The sequence below is a fragment of the Triticum dicoccoides genome, chromosome 4A (genome assembly GCF_002162155.2).
Source record: "Triticum dicoccoides isolate Atlit2015 ecotype Zavitan chromosome 4A, WEW_v2.0, whole genome shotgun sequence".
NCBI lineage: Eukaryota > Viridiplantae > Streptophyta > Magnoliopsida > Poales > Poaceae > Triticum > Triticum dicoccoides.
Genome location: NC_041386.1, coordinates 159,235,729 through 159,246,806, shown reverse-complemented (window position 1 = coordinate 159,246,806; position 11,078 = coordinate 159,235,729). Strand labels below are relative to the sequence as shown.

General features: G+C 42.3%; 2 protein-coding genes across 2 annotated transcripts; one reads left to right on the top strand and one right to left on the bottom strand.

Annotated features, from left to right (window-relative positions):
* Positions 1-1,204: 1,204 nt before the first annotated feature.
* On the top strand, positions 1,205-1,909 carry LOC119285519 (calvin cycle protein CP12-1, chloroplastic-like). Its single transcript, XM_037564811.1, has one exon. The coding sequence runs from the start codon at positions 1,267-1,269 to the stop codon at positions 1,657-1,659; it is 393 nt and encodes a 130-aa protein (XP_037420708.1). The 5' UTR covers positions 1,205-1,266; the 3' UTR covers positions 1,660-1,909.
* A 351-nt stretch (positions 1,910-2,260) lies between these two features.
* LOC119285517 (bifunctional TENA2 protein-like) lies at positions 2,261-5,882 on the bottom strand. Its single transcript, XM_037564810.1, has 3 exons — positions 5,680-5,882; positions 2,978-3,192; positions 2,261-2,892 (listed from the first exon to the last, which is right to left on the bottom strand). The coding sequence occupies exons 1-3, from the start codon at positions 5,812-5,814 to the stop codon at positions 2,577-2,579; spliced, it is 666 nt and encodes a 221-aa protein (XP_037420707.1). The 5' UTR covers positions 5,815-5,882; the 3' UTR covers positions 2,261-2,576.
* Between the last annotated feature and the right edge of the window lie 5,196 nt (positions 5,883-11,078).

Sequence of the window (11,078 nt, the reverse complement as noted above, 5' to 3'; positions counted from 1 at the left end):
TGCTGTTGTTGTTGGTGTTGTTGTTGCTGTTGTTGCTGTTGTTGTTGCTGTTGTTGTTGCTGTTGTTGTTGTTGTTGTTGTTGTTGTTGTTGTTGTTGTTATTGTTGTTGTTGTTGTTGTTGTTGTTGTTGTTGTTGTTGTTGTTGTTGTTGTTGTTGTTGCTGTTGTTGTTGTTGTTGTTGTTCAGGCGACAGCCACGCGGGATCGCTAGTGCCTGGCTCTGCGAAAATGGTCGATTCGTCCATTCCCACTTAGTCTGATGTAGAAGTGCTTTGAGGTACATGCGGGCCAAGAATTTGACAAATATTTTGAATATTTTTTGTGGTAAACTTTCACGAATGTTTTGAATATCTTTTTGTGGTGAACTTTGACAAATGTTTTGTATACTTGCAAAATTTCAGCATGAAATAATATTTGTGGAAGTCGTGGCAAAAAAAAGTTGATGCTCCAAAAATTCTAGTTTTGGAAACATTTGGAAATGCTGAATTTGTTTTTTTCATGAATGTTATTTTCTGCTGAAATTTTGCAAGCACACAAAATATTTGTCAAAATTTATCAATTTTTTGATTTTCTTTTATTATTTTATCAATTTTATTGTTCATCAAGGGGCATTTTGAGCTCGGGATCAGAATAGAACTTTGCTTATCTCTTAGCCTTATCTTCAATAATTATTTATTCGTAAAAACATGGTGAGAGATATTGTGCTTAAACAAGAGAAGACAAGCATGCCTTTTCGATTTCTCTCTTCTTCATCTTAACATTTATCTTATGTGGCACTTCTAAAATAGTCTTAGCAATTTATACAGGCCCTTACGAGTAGGTGTAGCATTTTCGGTAAGAAAATTCGTGGAAAAAATCTTGGGTAATCCTGTAACAAACCCGTAACAACACCGTAGGTCTAGGATTATTGATAACAGTTTTGCTAAAGCACATCTAAATGTGCCATAAGTATTGCACATCTAAGTCATATGTCATTGATTTTACATTGAGATTCGTGTGAATATTTTCTTTTTCTTTTTTCTTTTTCTTTTATGCTTGATTCACTCACTTAGATGTGCAATAACTAAAGCATATCTAGATGTGCCCTAGACACACCCGATTGATAAATATCTTCTAGAAAGGAAATCTGCCAAGGCTGATCTGTCACAACGGGATTGGCCCCCAAACGATAAGGAGCAGAGAGCCACATAAAAATGGCGTAACCTAAACGGCCAGACCCCAACCAAAACCTTCTCTTCCACCCTACTGCGAACCAAGTGGGAAGCCATGGCCACCATCACCACCATGGCCTTCATGGCCACCTTTCCGGCTCCCAGAACCGTTGCGCAGCCCCCGGCCACGCTGCCATCTCGCCCGAACGTCGTGTCGTTCGCCGCCCGGGCGATGCGCGCGCACGGCCGACGGCTGGTGGCCGTGGCTGGCTCGCCGTCCACGCCCCCGGAGCTGGCGCAGAAGGTGACGGAGAGCATCAAGCAGGCGGAGGAGACGTGCGCGGGGGACCCGGAGGGCGGCGAGTGCGTGGCGGCGTGGGACGAGGTGGAGGAGCTCAGCGCGGCGGCCAGCCACGCGCGCGACCGCAAGAAGGAGCACAGCGACCCGCTGGAGGAGTTCTGCGAGGACAACCCCGAGACCGACGAGTGCCGCACCTACGACAGCTAGCCGTGCGTAGCTGCTCGTGCCGGCTTCTGCCATTGCCGGCCGTCATCATGAGCGGTAGCTTCTGGCTTAGCTTGCGCGGCACATTGGCATCTTGGGCGTGTAAGTTTGGTTTGTTGCTTTATTTGGCTTAGCTTACAATAAAGCAAGCAGAGATTTGTTTGTAAAATTATAAGATACTATAATGTTTATTAGGAGTTCTGAGTGTGATATCAAATTATCAAGGCAAGCTGCGAGGTATCATGCTAATCAAGTAAGACTTCAATTATATCATACACAAATCAGAGTGGCGCAGCGGAAGCCTGGTGGGCCCATAACCCACAGGTCCCAAGATCGAAACCTGGCTCTGATATTTTTCCTTCATTTTTGCAGATTTTTTCTTTTTTCCCGTTTGCTTTTTTTTTTAAATCCGTTTTTCCCCTTTGCTTTTACTAGTTCTTTGCAGCATGCTCTTTCAGAAACGATGTAGGGTCATATTGACGTACTGTACTTAGCAACTGGTTGTGACATTTAGGTTTTCACATGGCAACATTATTTCAGTTCGCTACAAACTTACAATTATACATCATAAGTTCTTGGGAATCCAAAGAAGCCAGCATAAAAATACATACCAACAAAAACATCTATACCGACGGTGCAGCCGAGGTTTTCAGCCTGAAAGACTGAACACTAAACCGACAAAAACATCTATACCGTCCAAGTAATTCCACCGTGCTGACCAAAGAAACCTAGATACGTGAAAAAATAAAGTGCAATCGAGGTTTCGGTCTGAACCAACACAACATTTATTTCATCCAGGTTATTGCACGGTGTTCACCAGAGAAACCAAGATACAAGGGAAATGACAGTAAAATGCTGAACCCACTGCGGCGTCTATTCCGTCCAAGTAATGCAGGGTGTTGGCACGATGTAGTCGCCGCTTAGGACAGAGAAGAACTCATGTCCCAGAATCCAATTTCCAGCTTAAGCACCCGAAGAAAAGCCTCTTCAGCACTCTTGACAACATCAGGTGGCGCATTTGCCAAGCAGCGATCAGCGATCCGCTGCAGAGACTGGCAGTACTGCTTGAACTCAGGGCTGCCCCATCTCTGACACGTCCCCAGGAGCTCCGCCGGGGTCTTGTTACCTTCTTCTATGCAGAAAGCAAAACTATCCTGGTACACGGTTTCAATTATCCAAAACGTAGTTATGGCTACAGTGTAGCTGATCTCTGGATCATCAAGGCTTTGGAGAAACCTGGCCATGAAAATAATACCATAGTCACAATCCTTTAGCACTCTATAAGGTTGTATAATTGTGTAAATGTTTGATAGAGATCAACCTGCAGTACTCCATATTAGAACTGAGGGGAGAAATACCGGCCAGATCAACACTCCACTTAGCAGCTTCCTTCCTGAACCAAGAGAGCTCATCACTAAGAGAAGCCAAGCCACCTAGGATTGTTTCCATGTCCGAGCTGTCTGACTCTTTGCAACACTTGAGCAATACACTAGCTAGAAATGCAACAAATTCCCGCACGAACATGTAGTCCTGACCCTGAAATATGATACATAAACAGATATTTTATTTCATCACGAGCATCAACAACAGGAGTAGCGGTAACCACTGTGGGATTGATCTTAGAAAACAAACAAATGGCTACATTAGTGAAGTATATGACGTCTGAATCTAACTAGCATCAATGAAGCTCCAAGTACCAAGTACTAATGCAGAGTAATACCCTAGTGCTTCCAGCTAAGCAGCTTCTCAATAATAGACATTTAAATGAAACACGCTGTTTCTTTTATTTTAAGGCTAAATACCTTAAGAAAACTTCGGTGGCTATGGTGAAACACAAAGCCAGTGACTCGCCTTGCTGGAAGTCACTTTTGAAAGTGAAAGACCTATATATGATGGGAAGGGGTATTAATCTAAATAGAGGAGATGTGGCTAGACTCTGGCAGGATAGCCTGGAGGGTAAAATGCCTTTTAAAGACAGATTCCCACTGCTCTTTGAGACCTGTAATGAGCAAAATTGTAATGTTGACCAGTTTAAAAACCTGGATCAGATCACCTCTTTTAGGAGGAGGATGTCCCCTGAGATGCTGCAACAATGGGGAGATATGAATAATGAGGTGTTAAACCTTAAACTTAGTGATGGGGCAGATGAGGTTTATTGGAAATGGGATAGTTCGGGCAATTATACAACTAAATCCATGTATGCTTGGCTGGAGAAAGATATTGCAGGATCTAATTTTAAATGGATTTGGGATGCAAAGCTACCTCTTAAAATCCAAATTTTCTTATGGCAGATGGCGCAGAATGCCATCCTGACCAGGGACAATATGAAAAAAAGACTATGGCCGGGGGATCCTTGCTGTTCGTTTTGTAATCAATTAGAAACAGCCCAACACTTGTTCTTTTTATGCCCTGTGTCCAGGGTGGTGTGGAGAAACGTGGGTTCCTTACTTGGAACTGATTGCTGTCCTAACTCTGTTTGGCAATACTATACGTGGATGTACAGTTTCCTACCTGGGATGGACAAAATTTACACTGTTGGCTTGGCTGCTATATGCTGGGCTATTTGGTTGGCCAGGAACCGAGCCACTTTTGAACACAAATGGATTAACTCCCCGTTTGAGATTGTGTTCACAGCTTGTTCTTTTTTGATAAACTGGGCAGGCCTCCAGAAAGCAGAGATGGTGAAAAAAGGAGCAGAGATGCTGAAGGAGAACACTACGCAGATGATGCTGCTTTGCGGTCCACCAGTTCCAGCTCAAGATGGGCGCGACGAAAACTGAGGAGGGAGGCGATGCTAATCCTGTTCAGTATGTTACTGGCGTGTTGCTTCTACAGGAGGAGGGACGTGGATGCTTCTTGAGAGCCTTGGTAGGAGGTTTATGGTAGCTCTTTTGGTCTTGAGGTGTTTTGGCGGCTGTGGCCCGATGTTTGTTGGTGTTATCTGTAAAACTTATAGTACTGCTCGTAGGTGTTCGTTAGCGCGGTTTTGGGTGACATCAAGTTTTCGCCCCATGATCTGTTGTTCCTGATGACAGGCGCAGATAGTGGGTTTCTTGATGCTGCTCCGAACTCGCTTTTCCTCTTTCTCTCTAGCCTTGCTGGTTTCAGTTCCTGAGACATTGTATTTCCGTTATGAAAGTAATGGAAAGGGGAAAAGCCCGGTTCGAAAAAAATATATATATTCCCCAAGAAGTATTGTTTCTTCTCTGTGCATCAAGAAGTATTTGTATGAATATGTAATGCAAGTAACAAAAAGCATCACATTCCGTAAACATGACAGGAAATCACCATGAGTGAACCAGACTATTCAACAGGGAGAAATGTGCCCCTGACCACCGAATCACAACAGGAATTTGACAGCCGTAACTGCCTAGTTACCGTTGCCTGACAAAAGAAGGTCCAACATTCCCCAATTACCAAAATCAAGATAGCATTGTCGTTAATTGAGCAGCAAATTCTGTCGACGGGGAATTTCAATCCTAGCTAACATCCTACTCAGAACAAACACTGCTGTCCTTCAAAACCACCATGGCAAGAGTCCCAGCACACTTTCAGTTTATGTTTCACACTCCAGGTTTGGTAACCCGTAACCATGCCGTTTCTCAGATTAAGTTGGATGAAAGTCTAAGCGGCGGCCAAAATAAGCATTCCAGGTCCTCCTATGCTGATTTGTAGCAGCAATCCCACAAATCTCCCCAAATCTTGCACACATGCTAAATGGATCAACACATTCAGTAGCCTTATGAAGTCCCACCCACACCATCTTTTCTTCTTCTCAGGCCACAGAAGTAGCTCTATTAGTCTAGCTCATCTAAGTCAGTGCAAAAAGTCACACAGTTCGAATCAAGATCCACTGCTAGCGTAAGGTTAGCGATGCTTTACGTAGCAGGAGCCGCTCAATCCTATTTAAGTATAATCACCTTGTATCAACTGATAAGCAAAGCTACATAAGAAATTGGGGGTGGGGTGGGGGTCGGAGGGGGGAAGGGGGAGCCTGAGGAGAGAAGCCGAGAAAATACTGACGAGCCAGCGTTTGAAGGCGGCCAGGTCGACGGAACCGTCGCGGATCGAGACGGTGAAGGGGTGCCGCGTGGCCCGCTCGTACATCCCGCGGTGCGTCGCCATCCAGGCCGCCGCCGTGCCGCCGTCGCCTTCCATCGCTGCCGTGTGAAGTTGTGATAAGCAGCTTAGAGCATCTCCATGGACATGGAGTTTCTGTGAACATTAGAATGTAAAAAATAAATAAAAGAAAAGTCGGTTTCTTTTTATAAACATTGATGAGTGTCTTATCTTGTGGGTAGATTGTCGTGATGCTATCATATTTGTGGAGGTTAACTACCAATAATGCTTCGAATAGACTATTTTTTTAAGAAAAATGATAATTCTGAACGTCACATATTTCGCTGCTTCGTCTGAATGCCTTCTAAGCCATTGCACGAATCTTGACGAGCTCACATTGCCACGTCATCACTAGGACTCGTTCGAGACAAGCCCGCACCGCATCTATCCCACTCCCCCAGTTTTCTCCTCCCCCACCCCCTACCCCGCCATGCGCCTCCATGGGCAGCAACGAGGAGCCACCACAGGAGGTGCTCCACCGGACCAAATCGGGGATGTCGCGCGGCGGAGAGGACATGGGCGAAGGCAACAAGGTCGCATGCACGGGTGGTTTCACGGGATGCGTCGCTCCGTGGCTGGTGGCGGAGCGGAGGCGGGCTGCTGCGGAGAGGAGCTCCAGCGACCAAATCATGGTATTGCACAATAAAGTAGGGTTTGCCACTGATGCTTCCACCTTGGCCCCACATTTGTCCTGCTTCCCGGGACCCCTCTGAGCTCGCCATCGTCTTCCCAAGGTGAGTTGCGTCTTGAACTCCTTTCCCCCTCCCCTTCGGATCGATGCACAGAGGCGTCGTCGTGCCCATGAAATTCATGACCGGCCACCGTGTCCGCAGTTTCAAGAGCTCACTAGGCCGACGCTTCGCCCCATGCCTGCACACACCACCATCATCATCCTATTCATGCTTGCATTGGCAGCCACCAGCGCGACCTCCCCATCTTTGTTTACCAGAATGAGGTGATTGCGAGATTTGAATGCCCATAGAAGTTGTGCTCAATATAGTATCCCTGCAATTTGTGATGTGAGCCGCATGGTAATTTAGTTAGCTAATCCTTGATATACTTATCTCTGTTTTTAGCATTCAGAAATTTTGTTTTGTTTGAGTAATAAAAAACATGTGCCTAGGTTCCATTTTTTGTGTGCTGATTATTGTTAATAGATGAGCACTTTTGTATTCCTTTTTAAATGATGATGGTAGTGATGCACTACTCGGAAAAACCTTATAGGTGGAGGCTTATCAGTAGCGCGGTTCCCCTGCACGCGCTACTGCTGCTTTATAGTAGCGTGGCCATTTGGAACTCGCTACTGCTATACATTTAGCAGTACCATGTTTGTGCCAAACGACGTTGCTGCTAAGTGGTGGCCACCGTAACCACCGGGCTAGGTATAGTAGCAATGTGCTTTCTGATACGTCTCCAATGTATCTATAATTTTTGATTGTTCCATGCTATTATATATTCTGTTTTGGATGTTTAATGGACTTTATTATACACTTTTATATTATTTTTGGGACTAACCTATTAACCCAAGGCCTAGTGCAAATTGTTGTTTTTTTTCCTATTTCAGTGTTCCGCAGAAAAGGAATATCAAACGGAGTCCAAACGGAATGAAACCTTCGGGAACATGATTTTTGGAACAAACGTGATCCAGAGGACTTGGAGTGGACGTCAAGAAACAACCGAGGAGGCCATGAGGCAGGGGGCGCGCCCTCCTCCCTCGTGGGCCCCTCGTAGCTCAACCGATCTACTTCTTCCTCCTATATATACTCATATACTCTGAAAACATTCAGGAGCACCACGAAACCCTATTTCCACCACCGCAACCTTCTGTACCCAAGAGATCCCATCTTGGGGCCTTTTCCGGAGCTCCGCCGGAGGAGGCATCGATCATGGAGGGCCTCTACATCAACTTCATGGCCCCTCCGATGATGTGTGAGTAGTTTACTTCAGACCTTCGGGTCCAAAGTTATTAGCTAGATGGCTTCTTCTCTCTCTTTGGATCTTAATACAAAGTTCTCCTTGATCTTCTTGGAGATCTATTCGATGTAACTCTTTTTGCGGCGTGTTTGCCGAGATCCGATGAATTGTGGGTTTATAATCAAGTCTATCTATGAAAAATATTTGATTCTTCTCTGAAATCTTTTATGTATGATTGGTTATCTTTGCAAGTCTCTTCGAATTATCAGTTTGGTTTGGCCTACTAGATTGATCTTTCTTACAACGGGAGAAATGCTTAGCTTTGGGTTCAATCTTGCGGTGCTCGATCCAAGTGACAGAAAGGGAAATGACACGTATTGTATTGTTGCCATCGAGGATAAAAAGATAGGGTTTATATCATATTGCTTGAGTTTATCCCTCTACATCATGTCATCTTACCTAATGCGTTACTCTATTCTTATGAACTTAATACTCTAGATGCATGTTGGATAGCGGTCGATGTGTGGAGTAATAGTAGTAGATGCAGGCAGGAGTCGGTCTACTTGTCATGGACGTGATTCCTATATACATGATCATGCCTAGATATTCTCATAATTATTCTCTTTTCTATCAATTGCTTGACAGTAATTTGTTCACCCACCGTAATACTTATGCTATCTTGAGAGAAGCCACTAGTGAAACCTATGGCCCCCGGGTCTATTCTCCATTATATTAATCTTCCGTTAACAATCTATTTCTATTACCTTCTATTTTGCAATCTTTACTTTTAATCTTTATCATAAAAATACCAAAAATATTATCTTATCATCTCTATCAGATCTCACTCTTATAAGTGACTGTGAAGGGATTGACAACCCCTTTATCGCGTTGGTTGCGAGGTTCTTATTTGTTTGTGTAGGTACGAGGGACTTGCGTGTGGCCTCCTACTGGATTGATACCTTGGTTCTCAAAAACTAAGGGAAATACTTACGCTATTTTGCTGCATCACCCTTTCCTCTTCAAGGGAAAACCAATGCAGTGCTCAAGAGGTTGCAAGAAGGATTTCTAGCGCCGTTGCCGGGGAAACTACGCACAAGTCAAGACATACCAAGTACCCATCACAAAATCTTATCCCTCGCATTACATTATTTGCCATTTGCCTCTCGTTTTCCTCTCCCCCACTTCACCCTTGCTGTTTTATTCGCCCTCTTTTTCCGTTCCCCTTCTCTTCTCTAGTCCGTCTCTTTTTGCTTGTTTCTTGTTTGCTTGTGTGTTGGATTACTTGCTTGTCACGATGGCTCAATACAATACTAAATTTTGTGATTTTTCCAATACCAACAATAATGATTTTATTAGCACTCCGATTGCTCCTCTTACCGATGCTGAATCTTGTGAAATTAATGCTGCTTTGCTGAATCTTGTCATGAAAGATCCGTTTTCCGGCCTTCCTAGTGAAGATGCCGCTACCCATCTAAACAACTTTGTTGATTTGTGTGATATGCAAAAGAAGAAAGATCTAGATAATGATATTGTTAAACTGAAGCTATTCCCGTTTTCTCTTAGAGATCGTGCTAAAACTTGGTTTTTGTCTTTGCCTAAAAATAGTATCGATTCATGGAATAAGTGCAAAGATGCTTTTATCTCTAAGTATTTTCCTCCCGCTAAGATCATCACTCTTAGAAACGATATTATGAATTTTAAGCAACTTGATCATGAACATGTTGCACAAGCTTGGGAGAGGATGAAATTAATGATACGTAATTGCCCTACACATGGTTTGAATCTTTGGATTATTATACAAAAAAATTATGCCGAATTGAATTTTGCTTCTATAAATCTTTTAGATTCGGCCGCGGGAGGCACTTTTATGGAAATCACCTTAGGATAAGCTACTAAACTCCTAGATAATATTATGGTTAATTATTCTCAATGGCATACTGAAAGATCTACTAATAAAAAGGTTCATGCAATAGAAGAAATTAATGTTTTGAGTGGAAAGATGGATGAGCTTATGAAATTGTCTGCTCATAAGATTGTTTCTTCTGATCATAATGATATGCCTTTGTCTACTTTGATTGAGAATAGTAATGAATCTATGGATGTGAATTCTGTTCGTAGGAACAATTTTGGTAATAACGCATATAGAGGTAATTTTAATCCTAGGCCGTTTCCTAGTAATTCCTCTGATAATTATGGTAATTCCTACAACAACTCTTATGGAAATTATAATAATATGCCCTTTGATTTTGAATCTAATATTAAAGAATTTATTAGTTCGCAAAAGAGTTTCAATGCTTTGATTGAAGAAAAATTGTCTAAGATTGATGAGTTGGCTAGGAACATGGATATAATTTCTCTTGATATTGATTCTTTGAAACTTAGATCTATTCCAACTAAGCATGATATCAATGAGTCTCTCAAATCTATGAGAACTTCCATTGATGAGTCCAAAGAAAGAACCGCTAGGATGTGTGCTAAAAAGATTGCTTTGTGAAAGTGTGTTCTTCTAGTTTCCATGATAATAATGATGAAGATCTAAAAGTTATTGATGTGTCCCCTATTAAATATTTGTTTTGCAATATGAATCTTGATAATGATGGGACTGGAGATGAGTCAACTTTAGTTAGAAGGCGTCCCAATGATTCGGAGTTTTTAGATCTTGATGCAAAAATTGATAAAAGTGGGATGGAAGAGGTCAAAACTTTAAATAGCAATGAACCCACTATCTTGGATTTCAAGGAATTTAATTATGATAATTGTTCTTTAATATATTGTATTTCCTTGTTACAATCTGTGCTAAATTCTCCGCATGCTTACAGTCAAAACAAAGCTTTTACTAAACATATCGTTGGTGCTTTAATGCAATCTTATGAAGAAAAGCTTGAATTGGAAGTTTCTATCCCTAGAAAACTTCATGATGAGTGGGAACCTACTATTAAAATTAAGATTAAAGATCATGAATGCTATGCTTTATGTGATTTGGGTGCTAGTGTTTCCATGATTCCTAAAACTTTGTGTGATTTGCTAGGTTTCCGTGAATTTGATGATTGTTCTTTATACTTGCATCTTGCGGATTCCACCATTAAAAAACCTATGGGAAGAATTAATGATGTTCTTATTGTTGCAAATAGGAATTCTGTGCCCATAGATTTCATTATTCTTGATATAGATTTCAATCCTACATGTCCGATTATTCTTGGTAGGCCTTTCCTTAGAACGATTGGTGCAATTATTGATATGAAAGAAGGGAATATTAGATTCCAATTTCCGTTAAAGAAGGGAATGGAACACTTTCCTAGAAAGAAAATTAAATTACCTTATGAATCTATTATGAGATCCACTTATGGATTGCATACCAAAGATGATAATACCTAGATCTATCCTTGTTT

Coding starts and splice junctions, on each gene's coding strand:
- LOC119285519 (XM_037564811.1), top strand. CDS start 1,267: ATGGCCACCATCACCACCATGGCCTTCATGGCCACCTTTCCGGCTCCC.
- LOC119285517 (XM_037564810.1), bottom strand. CDS start 5,814: ATGGAAGGCGACGGCGGCACGGCGGCGGCCTGGATGGCGACGCACCGC. Junction 3,193..5,679: donor CCGCCTTCAAACGCTGGCTC/GTCAGTATTTTC, acceptor ATCATATTTCAG/GGTCAGGACTACATGTTCGT. Junction 2,893..2,977: donor TCTAATATGGAGTACTGCAG/GTTGATCTCTAT, acceptor TTTCATGGCCAG/GTTTCTCCAAAGCCTTGATG.